The 18,049-nt window shown below is 38.9% G+C and overlaps 2 protein-coding genes across 2 annotated transcripts; one reads left to right on the top strand and one right to left on the bottom strand.

Moving 5' to 3' along the window:
* Nucleotides 1–2: 2 nt before the first annotated feature.
* On the top strand, nt 3–9,761 carry psme3 (proteasome activator subunit 3). The gene is made up of 10 exons (XM_041815724.1): nt 3–161; nt 697–729; nt 836–898; nt 4,843–4,947; nt 5,031–5,076; nt 5,311–5,429; nt 5,605–5,741; nt 5,846–5,900; nt 7,134–7,220; nt 9,049–9,761. The coding sequence occupies exons 1-10, from the start codon at nt 120–122 to the stop codon at nt 9,127–9,129; spliced, it is 768 nt and encodes a 255-aa protein (XP_041671658.1). The 5' UTR covers nt 3–119; the 3' UTR covers nt 9,130–9,761.
* A 943-nt stretch (nt 9,762–10,704) lies between these two features.
* On the bottom strand, nt 10,705–17,620 carry g6pc1a.1 (glucose-6-phosphatase catalytic subunit 1a, tandem duplicate 1). The gene is made up of 5 exons (XM_041815734.1): nt 16,151–17,620; nt 15,954–16,063; nt 12,927–13,032; nt 12,737–12,852; nt 10,705–12,636 (listed from the first exon to the last, which is right to left on the bottom strand). Exons 1-5 carry the CDS (start codon nt 16,366–16,368, stop codon nt 12,134–12,136), a joined length of 1,053 nt encoding a protein of 350 aa, XP_041671668.1. The 5' UTR covers nt 16,369–17,620; the 3' UTR covers nt 10,705–12,133.
* Nucleotides 17,621–18,049: the final 429 nt, after the last annotated feature.

The following is an 18,049-nucleotide window of genomic DNA, read 5'->3' as shown; positions in this document are numbered from 1 at the left end:
CGCTCTTGATTACGTCATCATTGAGCTCGCAAGTGTGGCTGACAAGTGAAAAGCCACACGTTCACGCTCGAATTTAATGCTGTTGGGACAATCGCTTTTCTCCTGTTTGATCCCATAAGATGTCTTCACTCCTCAAGGTGGACAATGAAATTAAAACCAAGGTGAGTTCTGTCCTTTTTAAAGCTCCGCGGAGGTTAAACAGCGTGTTGTTGCCATTTGTCTGCTAGCCTGTTAGCCACGTTTTTTGTAGCATGATGTGATAGCACTGATAAGGCTAGGCTAACGGCGGCTAACCGGCTTGTTTCCCGCCTGATACATTACGCCTGTCAAACCGTGAAACGGGTTATGTGTTACTGCAATGTTGAGCTTCAAGAGGAGGAAAATGAAGTCTGATTTACTTTAACATATGTATGGGTATCATTAATCGTCTGGGACCACATGCTCTAAAAGGCCTGAGCTAACAACTTAGCGCTCTCCAGTAGCTGCCGTTGTCATACCTGCGTCATGTTTCACTGTATCATATCTTTACAATATTATATTTATACACCAGCCACACTAATAGAACTCATGACTCAAATTTAACCAAACACTTTAAGTTTAATGAGCTTAAAATTATGTTAATTAATGCCTCATGACTGTCTTCGTTTATGATCAGTCAATATAACACTATATTCATTTATTCTTTGTCATTTACAGGTTGATGCTTTTAGGGAACGAATTACTTCAGAAGTAAGTACTGGGTGTCATGAACGAGAAATGTCTTGTAAGCACAATGACACACATAGAGAACAAGTTGTTTTTTACAAGTAAGATTCAATATTTGTTGTGTTTTTAGGCAGAGGATCTAGTTGCAAATTTTTTCCCAAAGAAGTTACTGGAACTTGATCACTTCCTCAAGGTAAGTTTGTTCATCTGCATGGATGTAGCATTGATTTCTCTATGTGCAAAGGTGCATCTCAAAAAATAAGAAAATCATAGACATATTTTTCCTTAATTTTTTAAGTAAAACTGCATATATTCTAGCTCAGTGGTTCTCAACTGGTGGACAGGGACCCGAAAGTGGGTCATGGAGCTTTTTATAGTGGGTTGCAAAGGTGTGCTTAAAAAACTGGCATAGAGTCTGTGATGTACAGAAGATATAAGCAGACATGCATCCATGCCTGAATTGTTTTTCCATGATATCAAGTTAATATTTTTGTCATTTTCTCAAGATCTTAATGTGTTTATTTCCTATTCTGGGGGGGGAAATGGTTTTCATTTTAATGTGTCAGTTTCTTTAAATATCAAGAAAACAACCAAACTCTACCTCTTATCAGTGGAACCAAATAAAATACAGTGTATTCCTGCATGTCAGTTTAGGGTTTCTATATTACATGTCCTGTCTCTTTGCTCAGCTGTGATTTTTCCAAATATGGTACACACTTTTTGTTAAATAACTTTGCCGTCAAAATGTTAAGACATTTGGGTCATCCAAGAGGTAATGGTGGGTCCTAAGGCTCAACCAGTTGAGGACAATTATTCTAGATTCTCTGCGCTTATACTGAACATTGTAAGCCTTTATAGTCTTGATGATTGTGGCTTACAATGTTCAGCATAAGTGCAGAAAACGTTCATCGATGCACTCAGTATTTAGGTGGCTTCTTTTGCATGATTTACTGCATCAGTGAAGCATGAAAATCGGCCTGTGTCACTGCTGAGGTGTTATGGGAGCCCAGTGGCCTTTAGCTCATTTGTTTTTTTGCCTCTGTCTCTCACATCCTCTTCTGAAATTACTCCATATAAAGTGGGGCCCATGGTCCGAAGGGGGTCCTGAAGTCACAACAGGGGGGCAGAGGGGGCTAATGCCTCCTACAGATTGTGCATTTTCTTAGCAATCTTTAGTTTCTGGCATGCTACACTGTGCAACATGAATCTCATGTGACATCAGGTTTGATGTGTGCAGGCTTTACAATGACAACTCCCTCTGAACACTGATGAATCGCAGGATACAATGTCCACTGATATGGTAGAAATAAAAAGCATCTGTGTGCGCCGCATTAGTGTGTCATCCAACTATGCTGCCAGTGCTGTGATAAATAATGAAGCAAAGCAACAAAGCCATTGTAACTGCTTAGAAAAACGTCTGGGTTCAATATTTTCCTCCTTGTTAGAATCCCCAAAACTTCTACATTTTTGGCATTGTCTCCTTTCCAATAATAACTTGTTTGTTAGCGCCTGTGTCGCATTCATCATTATGGCAATTTTTGCCGAATTCCTGTCGGTTGGTTAGTCGACGTAGGTCATAGCAGCAGTCACATCGTGAGATGGTCACCCTAAATTCCTGACTCTGTCTAAATTTTACCCTAGGCTTTCTTTGGTCACAAGACCATGACAACAGCTGTCTGTCAACCTGTCTCCCATTGCAATGAAGGGCCACCGTTTTAGAGGCATGACCAAAAATATCACCCCGATTGGTCATCTTTTGTGTGGGACACCCCGATATCTCAGTGTACACCAGGCTAAAGCAAAACCAATGCATAAAGTTTTGCACCTCTACCGCAGCATGGCACATTTTGTGAGGCAGCTGTCCAAATAAACAAAGGGTCAACAACAAATCTACACCAGATATCAAATTACTAAAGCGAAGACAAGTAAATGAGATCAGTTAGATCTTGCCTTCTGCTTCATCTGCACAGCGCTATGTTATGAGGAGAGCCAGATCCGTTCTTTTTGCCTTATTCTGGCGTGAGATGGCTTCTTCTGCTGTTACCTCAGTCAAGATGAATATCAATTGAAGCTGGACGCTGAATATTAGCTCAGAGTGTCCGCCTCAAGTTTGAAGTTTAATGTTGTAGTTGCTATTTTGTCCTTTTTGCAGAAAATGTTTGAGAAAAATACTGTAAAATATTAAATTTGGTAGTGAAGGATATGACTTTGTTTAGCATCTACCATTAATATTTGTGTGAACAGTGATGAGTGGGAGGACTTGAAAATGTAAGCAACTTTTGGAAGTCACTTAGTTCTGCTGGAAAAGGGAATCCACATTTCCAAAAGGTTAAGCAAACAGAGGCATGAAGTGCTCTAAAATCTCCTGGTAGATCTCTGCATGGAGTCTTTCAAAAGCATGCAGCAACGCCCTTTTTTGACAACATGGTTAAAGCATGGGCCTTGAAAGTACTAATTAATATTCCACCAGAGAGGACACCCACGCTTTGACACTGCCTTAACTGTTGTGTCAGTGAAGTGTCAACTGTCCCAGATCAGGAGCGGAGGAGAAGGCAGGAATGCTGATGGGGTGCCCCTTATTAAGGGGACAGACTGGCTCGTGCAATGTTAATGATCCGTCTTTCCCCTGACAGATGCTGGGGTAGTGATGCAGAGAGTATTTCACATGGTGAGATATCAGCCGAGGTTGAAAAATAACTAATGTGGATCCCTGTCAGTCAGCAGCACAGGGACACTGTCTACAGTGGCTCAGGATACTTGGACTCATTAAATGGCTTTATCATAGGAATAAGATAACCAATCCATCATGAGGAAGGATGTGGAGTACTCCTTGGACCAGTTTCCAGTTAGTCATAGGGCTGGGCAATTAATAGAAATTTAGATTAAATCGCAATACGTCCTACTGTAATTTTCAAATCGCAAAAGTTGCAGTATTTCTTTGAAATAAAAAATGTGTTAAAATACCAGTTGAATAATTTTTTTATGCAGCAGAGTTAAGCTCTACCCATCATACAGATATTAAAGTGTCAAATTTTTTTACAGTAGTTTGCAAAACTCCTACTTTCCTTATTTTTCTAAGTTTTTCTAAATCAAAATGAGAATGACATGAAAAAGATCATTCCTTTAATACAACAGTTCATACTGAATTTTCAATATGAGTCAGAATAATTGCAATTAAATATTTTTTCACAATTATTCAGCCCTAGTTTAATCTATTTAATATTGTGGGGGTTGAAATATAGAGTTATTTACTGCTTGTGTTTGTTGAAAATACATAAGATGCACATTAAATCGCCATCGCAATATTGGAAAAGATCATCACAATTACATTATTTTCCCAATTGTTCAGCCCTAGTTAGTCATAAAGCTGAGATGTAGTTAAACATTCTTGCTCACCTGCAAATTTTACATAGGCTGTCTAGCATTTAATTTACACCATGCACTTCAGAGCAAATGTCTCCTTTTCAAGTCAATCTTCTGTTTTCCCAGTGCACCCTATGGTCTATCTCTGATATGTGCTAAGAGTACCACTCAGTTCGAGATGCATGCAGAGTGTATTTTCTGTGGATGCATTTCTCTAGAATGCGTCCATTTGCACGGAGCAGATCAACTCAAACGGGAATGCTTTGACTGTCAAACCAGTTTCACAAGAAACACCTGTACAGGCTGTCAATTGTTTATTTCATCAGCATATTAAAATTGCATTGAAAGAAGAAGCAAATGAACAACGATCAACCTCGGACAAGCAAAATGATATTCTGTCTCTGTATGTTTTTCCTCTCTAATCCCATGTGAATTTGCCAAGCTTTGTTGGGCTCTAGAACTAGACCCAGGCATAGGTGTGCATTGTTGGTCAGAGCAAAACTACGCCATGAACAGAACGCTGTGGACACAGACTGTGTGGGATTTGCTGTTCATAATCTAACCTAAAGGCAATTTAGAGGCATCAAATAAAACAACCTGTCCAGTCTTTTTTAGCCAGAGGATGGCAGAAAAACCACTCTTTTTGTGAGATGACATCGCTAATCACTCAATTCATGCAGTTTAAATAATTTTGCTAAACTCTCACGTCTCAATTTACAGAACATTGTTTATTATTTAAAAAAAACATCATCATATGACCTTGTTGTTTTTCAGGATCCAATCATAAACATCACTGAACTGAAGGAGATCCACTCTGAGATCAATCTCACAGTGCCAGACCCCATCCTGCTCTCAAACCTGCATGACGGACTAGAAGGGGTGAGTCACCGGCTGTAGAATTATGAGTTACAGAAAGAGTACTATGTGCAGAGGAGAGGTTTGAATCTGTTTTGTTTTCACAGCAAAATGCCAAAAAGAGGAAGCTGGAGGACGGAGGAGAGGACATGGGTGAGTATTGAAATACTAAAAAAAAAACAATACTGGTTCCTTAAGATTTATTCTGAGTGCAAGACCACATTTCAAGAGCAAGTGAATAAAATCTTTAGAGCAGTTGAAATACAGACAGCATCAAGTGAAATTTCAGGTGTTTTTTGTGCCAAAATTTTGGATTGTAGTAGGTGAGGTAGAAAGTGTCCGTGAACAATCACTTGGATTGTTTGACCCTTCTCTCTGTCTTTCCAGTGACTGGCACCAAGGTCTTCGTCATGCCTGGTGGGATGATGAAGAGCAACGGGAACCTTGTTGATCTCATTGAAAAGGTCAAACCAGAGATCAGGACGCTCATAGAGAAATGTAACACAGTAAGTCGTTTGTCTCAGAAATGGTGCATTAAATTCAGATTTGTACATTTTTGAGCTGGAGTGTGTAAAGTTCAACATGTGTCTCCATTAGTTTTACAAGAAAAGCATCAGCTTTCAGCACAGTTACTGCATGCCTGCAAGTTTCCATCTTTAACACTCCCCTTATTACCTGCAGGTCAAAATGTGGGTTCAGCTGCTTATCCCCAGGATAGAAGATGGCAACAACTTCGGAGTGTCCATCCAGGAGGAGACGGTAGCTGAACTCAGGACAGTGGAAGGGGAGGCGGCATCCTACCTCGATCAGATTTCAAGGTTGGTCTTTATCAACTAAAAACACTTGTAGGTGTGAAACTGATAACGCGGGAGACGTTTGTGTCTTTAATTTACAACACTGTTTCTGTCTTCTCTTCTTTTAGATACTACATCACAAGGGCAAAGCTGGTTTCTAAAATAGCAAAATATCCACATGTGGTGAGTAAATACCGTCATTAAAGAACCAGAAGGAAAAGATTTATATTTTAAAATTAATTTCTTTTTTAGAAAATTTGTATTTACAAAATTCAAGGCATAAAATTTATGCCGTTTTACCCGTTTGTGTTCAACCTAATAGAAAAAGTAAAAAGGTAATGGTAGAAAATAAAAGGGGTCTATAATAAATTGGAAAAAAGATAGTTTCACAAAAGCATATCTGAAGCATAAAGACTACTTTGACACAATTTACTAGAACAAAGAGGTGAGGTAGACTTAGTTCTTGGCACTTCTTCCCTTCTTTTGCTGTCAAGTGGTTATTGTAAAGTATAAAATATTTGTAGGAGCTATACAGTGAAAAAATATCTTCGATTTACTTGTCAGTTGTCACATTTTAGTCAAGGCAGTGCATCTTTCAAAGGTCCTTAAATCAACCAGAACATTGTAGGTAATTTCCTCAACTTGTAGAGGATCTTCTCTGCAACACAGCATAATAACAGTTCATTTATCCAGTGTCTTTATGAGGGAGAGAGGTCAGATTTCTACTTTGGTAAATACTTTATTTTGCTTGCTAGCTATGCAGGTAAAAATGAATTTCAGAGTCCTTCTTGTTTAGTGGCTGGACGTCTCAAAGGACCATGACTTAGCGCCACTTATGATGCTCTTTTCTATAATTACTGAGATAAATAATATATATCCACTGTGATTCATCACAGTTGATGCTTCATGCTGAGAAAGTCCAGGCTTTAATCCACTAAAACTGTAAACCACAGTGACCTCTAGTGGTTTAGAACCTAATCTGTCAATAATTTTAGTTTCTTTATATTGTCATGTGCAGTATAGTCTGAATTCCTGCAATATGTGAAACTAATCTACCCTGAAAACATTACTCAATACTTTTGTCTTTTTTGCACCATTTTTGAACGAAAAATCTTTAAGATCCAGTTAAAAACCACTCTGATAACAGTGTCTGGAGAGGAAACAGTAAATACTGGAGACTTTGTGTGCATGACATAAGCGATATTACAAAGAGAGTGATATACCGAGTATAAGCACTGCTGCAGGTCTACTGTTGAGGAAGAAAATCCTTTAATTTAGTGATTTCTAGCTATAAATCAGCAAGAAGTCAGTTGTTTTTATCCTAAGTAGTTGGTGAGATACTGATGTATGTGAAACTATTCACACAGTGATGTTATTTATATTTTTCTAACAAAAAGATGTCTTGTTTTTTCCTAGGAGGACTATCGGCGTACAGTAACTGAGATTGATGAGAAGGAATACATCAGTCTGAAGATCATAGTTTCAGAGCTTCGAAATCAATACGTATGTCATGATTTCTGTTTCTTAAACGGTTACGTTCAGAAGTATTCTGACAACACAATTTTCGTCACTCTGCTTCTGTTTACCGTCAGTCAAGATGTGACAGAAGTGTAGACTTTCAGGTCTAATGGAAGGGGTTACCCAAAAAAAATATGGCATTTACCACCTCCGAATGACTGCTGTTGTATTCACAGTTGCTCCATTATCAGGGACTCAAAGTATTTGGACTAATTAACAACCAAAAGTATAACTGTAGTTTCTAAATGAAAATTAAAAATCCTTTACAGTCTGTGACTGCCATAATTGAAGAAGACTTCACACAATTGTAATTTTTTTTTACGTTTTATACAAACATCAAAATTGAATAAAGAAATGAAAAGTGATTAGCTCTTTTGGGGTTTCTGATATTGCCAAAAAATGAAACTAATAAAAACTAAACTAAAATGAAGCATTTTTGCAAATTAAAAAGTAATCTTAACTAGCAACCCAGCAGAAAAACTAACTAAACTAAACTGAAATGTAAAAACGAAATAAAAAAGAAAACTAAAGAAAAGCCCCAAAACTATTATAACCTTGTTCCAGACAACCGTTATCAGTCTCATGAACTACTAATAATCTGTATCAGTATCTGCAATGGCCCTTAAAAAAAACATCTGTCAACCCTGTTAGATTAAACTAGGGCTAATGACTCTGATATTTCTGATTTTTTTTTTTTTTTTTTTCTTTTTTTTTGACTCGTATTACAAATTGGATGTGAATTGTTGTATTAAAGGGAATGTTCATTTTTATATCATTCTCATTTTGATTTAGAAAAACATTAAATAAAACCTGGTGCAAAAAATCATTAATTATCTGATGTTTTGACACAGTTCAGGTTGGAGGAATATTGCACCTTCTGGGAACTGAAAATTGCAGAAAGACATTGCAATTCAATCTAAATTTTGATTAATTGCCCAGTCTTAATTAATTCCTGTTGTAGAACCCTGACAGCATGAGAGCAATGTGGCACAAACAGCGCAGCATTTTTCCCCTGAGACTAAGCCTGTTTTGCTGTGTAACTGGTGTTGAGATGTGTGAGGAGCAAAGAAAGAGGGAGATGACAAGTCTCCAGGAGCCAGGAATATTTCCCTGATTTTCTTTTGTTTCCTAACTCAACGGAGCGTATTAACTTTCTTTACCATGTGGAGATAGTTGTTGGCTAATAAGTTGTCATCTTTTCAAGTGGAGCCTGAAATTCACAGGGCAGACTTGACTTAATGGATGCAGTGTCTGACACAGAATAAACTGACATTCTGATAGGACACGGTTTCAGCCTGCTGGTTTATTTTTTCCTTTTAAGCATGAATCAAATTGTTGATTCAGCCACTCATAGAGTTTTTGCTGTGATTTATTGTCTAATCAGGGCCTCCTTTACTTGCACTGGTACCTCCTTGGACATCACATTAATAGCTCCAGAAAAATAGCTGCCAAATACCAATTTAACATTCAAAATTTGCCCTGACGTAAAGGGGAACAGACTACACATGGCCATGAAAATGCTTTTCTTTTTAAGCCCCTTCTAATGCAGGAAAAATAGGTATAATTCCTAAATGATAAATGCCATATTTTTGTGAAACTCCTCAAATTAAAGTTGAACTTTTACTCTTTTGTCCCATCATGGTTGTTTCATTTTAAAGCCAATGTGGTGAGGAATAGAAGCAAAAAGATTACAATTGTGTTGCTTTCCAAATACTTCTGTCTGTAATTTTACATTTGAGCTTTATTGTCTTGCCTAGAGAAAGTCACCTGTACTGTTTGATATTTGATCTGACTGTGTTTGTTTCCTGCGAAGGTTACGTTACACGACATGATCCTGAAGAACATTGAGAAGATCAAGAGGCCTCGAAGCAGTAATGCCGACGCGTTGTACTGATGTTCATCCAGCCGTCTCAGCCTCCACCTCCCATCTCCATCCACCGTCTCCCCCTGCAGAAGCCTAGCCCCGGTCCACAGGACTACAACCAGACATTCACTCTCTTCAGTACAATCAAGTCGGCCCAGTACAGAAACATAGCCTCCATTAATGGACACAACACACTCATTTTTGTTTTAATTGTAAAATATTTGTCTTGTTTTAAATCCTTTGAAGACATAAATATTCCCTCAAAGTGGGGAGATGGATCCTAGACAACATAAAGCGCTATGTATTTTTTAATTTTAATTAAACATTTTGTCCTCATATCTTTGTGAAATGGCCTCATTTATAGCTCTTATGTAGTTTCTTTCATGCTTTACTGAATGTTAACTTGGTTTTTATGGTTTCAGTCTTGTACATGAGACTTTTCAGCAGCTGAAGGATCATAATGTCCAAGATTTGCAACAAAATGCTGTTTATTCTTCTTCTGTTCTACAGGTGTTAGAGGTTATGCAGTGTAGTTGTACCAAATAATGAAACTAAGCAGGTTTTAGGTCCACAGGCTTATTGTTTTCAGTGAAAATTCATAAGTCACCAAAGCATCTTCAATGTAGAGGCATGTATCTATTGAATAAAAGTTTTTGATAAGATTTTGAGTTCCTTTTTTCCAATTCTTGTGTTTGTAGAAGTTCTCATTGGCTGTAAGATTTGTTTGGGCCCAGCTTAATAAATGAGAATTACAATAATCCAATCAAGAAGTAATGAAGGCATTTACTAGTTTTGGAATAACACCACTCAGTGCTTGGGTCCTAATAAACAAGTCCAGTGTCTGCTCCTGATGTCTGTTATGTACCTACAGGTGTGCTCCTATAGACCAGCATCTCTGTAGACACATGGTGTCAGGAGATAAGTGACGTGAAAGAGATAAGAGTTCAAAAGCAGGCTTACGATTTGCTGTGGGAACACTGCATGGCCAGGACCATTATGTCATCTAAAGGGGGGTCTCACGTTCTTTGTCTCACCTTTACCCTGTCTGCCGATACCATGTTTTCACTCATAGAGTCGGAAAATATGTCAAAGTTTGGAAACCTTTCATGCTTACGAGTCAAAGATCAACCTGAATTTCACTTTGTACAACGTCATATCAGGATCATCAACTTTACATCCTAAATGCCCTACTTTATCATTGATTTCAGGTGATTGCACTCGGCTGTAAATTACATAAAAGGTAAAAGGTGTCTAATTGGCTGAGTTGCAGAGGTGTGTCTCCCTGCAATCCTGCTGACCTCAGTCCCACACATCCGGCGCCTCTTTGATGCGTTGTGGAGCAATGTACTACTTTTTTGAAGGCTTAAGGGGCACACGTGTTGTCTGCAAGGCATTATAACCCTTGACCCTTTGTGTCTCTATTGAGAGCCTGTAGCTGTGGTGGAAGGCAGTGTCACTGTGTGGGACTGCCGAGTGAAGGGAGCATGCTCGGGTTAATATTTAATGCTTGTTCTAACTGGGGAATTAATCAGTCTGAGAAATTCAGAGAAAGCTGATAGGGAGGCACAGCTCTGCTGAAATAAAAACAAGCCTTTGGAGAGAGCATTTGGTTATAAAAATAGATTTTATTAAAGCTGGTAACAATATTGTTCTTCTGTTAAATGCACTTATTAAACCAAAAGAAAACCTTAGTTTCCTAACTACATCTGTATAAAAATGTTTTTTTTTTTACATCTGTATATGGTAAAGAAAGCCCGAAGCTGGCAGAGTAGGCTAGTAGCTGAACACTGAAAGACATTAATGTCGAAATAAAGACAAAATAAGCACACAGAGTTTTGTTCCCAGAGGTCTGTTGATGCTACTTGACAAGTTTTTTGTGTAAAGAATCCAGCCTGAGTTAGCCACATTAGCTTAGTTGGGCTTAACTTGTGAGGTGGGTAAATAGCTAGCCTTGCCACTAGCTAGTCCCTCTGTAGCACACAAATTAGCATGTATCCTAGTTCTTCCTGAGCTTAAAAACTAAACAACTGACAACTTTTTTTAAGGTAAAGGAAAGAGACTTGAGTAAAAGTTGTAAAGTGATAACTTTTATGAGTACTACTAAGTGTATTATGTTAGCAGGGAGTCAAGCTAGCAACTTATCATTGATGCTAACTTTAGTAGCTGGTGGCTGTGGCTTCTTATGTAACTTACAGACTGAAGAGTATTATCTTTCTCCTAATCTACAGTCAAGAAAAGAGTTTGTTTTCTTAACTACAGTACATATTCCTTAAAGGAACCGATATTCAGGCAGTAACTTCACATCATTTTCTAAAAGGCTAAATTCTCTGCTTCCATTTTCCTCGGACATCATAATGTTAGCAATTACATGTTTAAGCCTAACTTTTTAGGTTTAATCAGTTTTCGTGTCAGCCTTGCAAAGAAGATTGCATGTCAGGTAGATCCACCTTAAAGCGACTTTGATCCTGTAAATGGCAACCAGTGAAGAGATTAGTCCAGATGTAGCTATAGTGGCAGTTTAATCAGAACTGGACATTTCTTTCTTCAAAAGAAGAGCAAGACATCGCACTGAAAGCTTTTCTTAGAAGGGATTATGTTTTTGCTCTTCTCTCAACCAGGTTTGGCAAAAGTTTAATTTACGCACTGGCTCCACTGATAGCGAAAAATATTGTACCTACATGACAGCTGCCCACTGAGCTTGCAGTGCTGACTCCTCACCGGAGGGGTATGCCTACTTTTGAAACGTTTGTTGCTCTGTTTGGCCCGTCGGTCTGTGAGGTGTTGCCCAGATGGATGTTAAATATATTTCGTGCTAATGATATGTGAAACACTGTCTAGTGTATGTCCGTCTGTTTTCACTATCCATTGTTTTTAAAGTTGCTAGAAAACAGGAAAAATGAGTACAACAACACTATAAAAGAATATAACCTAACCTGAGCTTTACATAGAGGATAATGGCCTCTATAAAACTGTGAAAATGAATGATTATTTGTACAAAACTTGATCATCTTACAAAACATAATTTGGAGCTGAATCACAAGCTCTTGTCTTCTATCTTCTCCTTGAAAATCCAGCTGAGAGCCCAGGGAACCAGCGTGGTTGGGATTAAAAGTGCCGTTGCACTTTTTCCAAAAGACAGGAAATAAAAAGTCACAAGATTCTGTGAAGAGAAAGTCCATCCATCCAACAGCTGAAGCAGAAATAAGGAGACTACAATACATCCAATGCGGAAACTGGTGTTTTTTTTCTTTCCCTGGATGTAAAGAGGTGAATGAAGGCCCAGACCCAGGCCAAACAGAGTGCCCATGTTACGCAGGAGACTGGCGAAGGGAGTAGTGTCGAGGTGAACCCACCCGGGGTTTATGCACCACTTCTGGGCTTTCGCCATTGTCCAAAGAAGGTCTACACCCAGAGCTTTGAGCAGGAGGTAAAAACCGACAGCGAAAGAGGTCAAAAAGAGGGTCGTGTAGAAGTATCTTTTCATGCTGGCATTGTAGATGCACCTTTGCTTGGAGACGACCTCAGACACAATGATACCTGGTACACAATCATGGACAAACGGACATTAAACAGAGGCAAATGTCACATTCTAATGAAATGAGAGCATTTCACAAGCCTTAGATCAGTGACAATTTACCTGTAATGACTCCTGCAATGACCTGGTGGGGAAAATGGGCAGCCATGTAGATCCTTGACATGCAAACTATCAGCAAAATCAGGCCCATAAGGCTCCATAGGCCTAGCTGCAAGAATCTGACGCATTGAAATCAAATCATAAGTATCACACATTAACAACTGGAAATTTGGCTGTTAATTGAGGAACTTACTTGTATAGTAAAGCGGGGCACTGCTTCTCTGTTGCACTGGTGAGTATTGCTGTTACCATCACATACCAGACCCCAGCTGCACCCATAGCATGACCTGAAGGGCTTCCTGCAAGAAACACACTTTGGCTTAATCCCAGGTTCAATCAACAGCAGGTTTATCTTCAGTAAAGATTTATTGTGGCCATAATATAACTCAAAAGAAAGAGGTTGGTGACAATATTTGTGTCACTCTTGATAGGTATGATAAAGTACCTAGATCTCAAAACTGTTATGAAACTGCACAGTAATTGACATTTTTTCATACTTTAATTGTTTGAAAAAGGAACCCTGCATGATCAGACAAGTTCATCTCATTGGATAGATATTTGTATCTTTTGTATGTATATTGAACGAAAAAAAACTCATCTGCTTTTTTAGTAATTTGAGTTTATGAAGTCACCAGGAGGCCACCATGTTTTGGTCCACGCTGGTAGTGTGACGTCACTTAGCCTGAGTGCTCCTCGCCATTCCTATGTAGTAACCGCTGTTTCAGACTGGCAGCCAGTGTTAGATGCTGCACGTCTCACACAGAGAATTTTGAGATTTGAGGTCTCGTCTTTTATTTTCGTTGCACCACGAGCAGTTATCAGTCAAACTAGACAGGAGAATGACATGCAAAGCCATATTTACCTTGTTGTAGCAAATATGTACATCCACATTGGTGAAATATGTTTTAAATCTGTTTAAATCTGTGAACCAGATGAAGGCCACGAGCTAAAATGCGTCTGTTGAAAACAGTTGTTCCCCAAATTTCTACTTTTAATGAACTTTGTTTCCATATGGTTCAATATGTTGCAGATAAAGATAAACACAGTACAAAAACACTTCCAGGTTGTGCTTTTCAAAGTAAAAGCCCACTTTAGCATTTCTTTGGATAAATGCCCTTTGTTTGAACATAATGTTTTTATTTTGAAAATCTATCGGCACGCTTCCACTGTACACTGAATCAAGTCACTTGTAGGGAGGTTTATGCAGGGAAAAGGTAGGAGCAATGACAGAGCTTTGACAGCAGTGAGACAAAGCCAACACGCAGCAAACTCACCGAAAGCCGTTATGGCAGCAACAGCTAACCTGACACGCCAGATGGTTTGTTTCACACATCCATCTGGTAAACCTCTCATAGACAGTGTTTGGGAAAGGGCAGAGCCTTTGAAAAAAAACTCAGAGGGTGATTGGATGAACGTTCTGTCAGTCACATCTTTACCGGCCAATCTGAGCAACAAAACGTGATGATTTGACAAATCCGGTCGAGAGAAGGGCAAAAAAATATTTCCGCAAAGAAAAGAACTCAGTGCTGTTCTTTGTTCTTGTTTTAATGAAGAAATGTTGTCAAGTTCTTATAAAACAACGCTTTAGCAGCATCTACGCTAATCTCTTCCACCTTAATTGCAAAAGCTTCTTATTGCTGCTTGCTTACACGTCACGACTCCACTGCGCCCGAAAGTACTGCCCCTTGACACTGATTTGTTCTGTCATTTTCTAAAAGGGCCAAAACAGTTCAGATGAGAGCTTTGCAAGATGGATTCGCCAGCGAGAAACACGGAAACAGGAGAATCCATCTGCTTTGCAAGGTTAAGCAACAGCTGCAAGTAGCAAAACCGCGTGCCAGTCTGAAACACTGGTTACTGCATAGCAACGGCGAGAAGCGCTTTGGCTAAGTGACGTCACACGCTACTAGTGCGGACCAAAACATGGCAGCCTCCTGGTGAGTTTATAAGCACAAATTTACTCAAAATCAGATATGCAGGATATCCAATGACTTTATTAGTTCAATATAAATATGAGATACAAATATCAGTACAACAAGTTGAACTTGTCTAATCATGCAGCGTCCCTTTTTGAAAAGAACTGTGGGACATTTGTATGGAGGCCCAAAGTGGACATACATCCTTTTATGTCAAGATCACAATGCTGGGTTTTCCATAATGACAAGGCCATTTCTCAATACCTTGCAGAAACATCAGCAGTGCTGATGGCAACAGTGCCAAGATAAATTGGAATAATATAAAATGTTCATATGCATGTCTTTTCTTTGTCTAGCTCACTGGCTTTCAAACTTTTTATGCCCAAGGCAAACCTAAGATCAAGCCAAAATTTCAAGGCAGACCATGTTCATATTCATGTAAAATAGCCTTTTTAAACATATGTTATAGCACCATTACTTGTTCAGTTGTAGTTATAAGGTATGGTTGCACAAATTCCTAGGGTTAGGGTTTAAGGCACCTAGACTAGCCTTAAAGCACACTTTCCGCTCTGGTGCAGTGTTTGGGAACCACTAGTAGAGCTGTTTTGCTTTTATCTGTGAACGCTGTAAATGTTCATGTCTTGAAATAATGTTTGTTCTTAAAATAGCCTGTTCACAAGAATGGCCTGGAGAGCAAGGGATGAACATGAGGCTCACTGACCTTGAACTTTGGCTTGTGGTGGCCAAAGTGTAATCAGTTCATCTTTGGGTCAAGGCAAACATTTGTGCAAGGTTTCATAAAAATCCATCAAAGAATTTTTGGGATTTTTTTGAGATGGCCTGACCTACACTCGTAAGGAACCTAAAAACATGACCCTAACCCTAACCCATTTTTGACGTCTCAAGCATGGAGACATAAAAATAAAAACCTCAAAAAGTATACATAAGTGAATAATAAGAATACATGCGTGTGCACAAATAATATCAGGAAATTGTGAGGATCACACAAGAGACACTGTATAATCCAAACCACTTTGCACCGATTAAAAGATAAAAAAGCATGACAAAAGGACAAAGGTACTGTAATTTATAACCCACTTATCAAATATAAGATGGTGTCCATTTCAACAAAGCCATGTGTACTTGGCAAACGCTTCACTTTTTATCAGGTAGTGATGCACTTTAGTATTCAGCAGGCTGACAGTTCACTGTGCCAGATAACAAATTGTACTCTAACAGTCCAAATCAATCATTTCTACAGGAAAAAGACACAATCCTCATGTGATCTACTTCATGAACTGTACCTGGTCCAGTCTCACATGTGATGGGAAACTGCTGCAGAGCAGGGGTCGGTCCTGTTCTGTAAAACCGTGTCTCGTGAACCCACCAGAACGGTCTCTCTCCAAACAAAACCCTGCCATGAAGGGAACAAAATCTGCAGATAGAGCTTCTTCCCTTTTCATCTTTGCATATGTCTAAACTCACTTTGCTGTCTTCTTACCATTTCAGGACCAGGTTGAGCCAGTCTCCGATCACCGCCACCCATATGAGCCTGAGCCCCGTGTCCCGGCGCAGGTGGAACCAGATCGGGAAGAACCAGAAGAAGGCAGTGTGCAGATCGGCCACCGTGGACGCCAGGCTGAACAAGCCCTCGTACTTGGTGTATTTGGTCTGCAGATGGATCGCCAACTCGACCCCCCAGCTGTGGAGAAGATCCATGATTTATGACAACCTCTGCCTGAGGATGATGCACCAAATCTGGGGCTAGATCTTTTTTTGTCAGGCTAGCTTGCTGCTGCTGTGTGATCCCCATTGGACTTTACTCAAGGCTGGTAAATTTGTTTGCCTTTGGGACAGTACAGACAGGTTCCTTAACCTTTACACCCCTAGGGCCCCCCATCATTAGAGTGATCAGCTGCCGCCCCTTTGGTGGATTACGTATTTCTTTGAAATCCTCTTCCCTTATCAATATAACATATGCAACCAGTGTTTATGAAGTCCAGCGGTCTTTGCTCAGCACTTGTGCTCTTGAATTGTAGTGTAAAAAGTGAGTCACTTGTTGTTCCTACTTATGGAGCTGAATAAAAGAAAGATGACTGCATTCTTATCGTAAGCATAACTTGAAATTGGATCATGCTGAAATGCCGTGCAAGATTTGTACGTCATATGAGAAGAGAAACACTCTGCCAACCTACTTTTGTCACATTTATCACCATCTCCTAAGTCCAAAGCCAATCATTTAATCATTGATCTCCTTATGTAACCCCTGCCAGAGAGATGTTTCAACTAATCATCAGAAAAGTAATTACATAACTGACAACTCACTTAGTGACTTCATGAACGCAAGACATCATTTAGAAAATACACTCTTTATTTAAGGATCAGTTTAGCCTAAATTTACACACATAGGAGAAGGTTGCGCTGTCTTGAAAATGAACAAGAATGGCAGTGAAAAACTTTATAGGCACAGCACAATTTAGAGGGGAAAACAGGTTATATCAACATTGAAACAAGGTTACAGTGCCATATAATAATAAGAAAGTAAAGCCAATTTGATTGTAAAGCTAAAACTAAAATTGAAACTAAGAAGAGAACCAAATGTCTGATTTTGAATGAATGAAAAACTAAACTCTATGTGTCCTGTACTACTTAACATTCACCTCAACTTGAAGTTAAGGCCTTTTTCTGACATATTTTGTATTCATTCTTTAAAGTCATTACAAAGCACATAAATGTGTGCTACCGAGGAGTTGTATCTTTTTCTATCTAGTCATGTAAATATTAAAAAAGGAAGTTGCTGTTTGCTAACTTTAGCTGTCTGCTACAGCTCTTTCCTTACCAATGTCAAGTTGCCAATCAAATGGTTAGCAGTTAAGCTGTAATAACGGACCATTGTTGGCTCTCAGAGTTAGACTATTTTGACTGGGGTGGCACAGTCATGCTGGAATAGAAAAGGGCCTTCCTCAAACTGTTGCCACAAAGTTGGAAGCATAGCATTATCCAAAATGCCTTGGTTTGCTGAAACATTAAGATTGCACTTCACTGGGGATAAGGGGCCTAGCCCAAAGCCAAACATTTTTTTATTCAGCATTATTGATAAACAAAGTCTTGCCTTTACATTTATGAAATTACTACATTGCAAAGGTAACAGACTAAGCAACATTTAATTAGTATAACAGAAAAACGCTAATGTAGCTATGTTAGCAAATATTTCTTAGTTTAATTTTAGATTTAGTTATGTAACCTACATGGTTGATGTGTGTTCTTCAGCTTAAGAGTTAGCTATATTAGCTTCATAGCTATGTTATCTAAGGATCTTCCTTAGCTTGAACCATAGCTTCATGGCTTAGAGGACACGTGTTTTTTATAAGCACACTGTTAATGTGGCTTGATGTAGCTA

The sequence above is a fragment of the Cheilinus undulatus genome, linkage group 20, assembly GCF_018320785.1.
Source record: "Cheilinus undulatus linkage group 20, ASM1832078v1, whole genome shotgun sequence".
NCBI classification, from domain to species: domain Eukaryota; kingdom Metazoa; phylum Chordata; class Actinopteri; order Labriformes; family Labridae; genus Cheilinus; species Cheilinus undulatus.
Note: the sequence above shows the minus strand (reverse complement) of the source record. Positions and strands in the feature narration are given on the sequence as shown.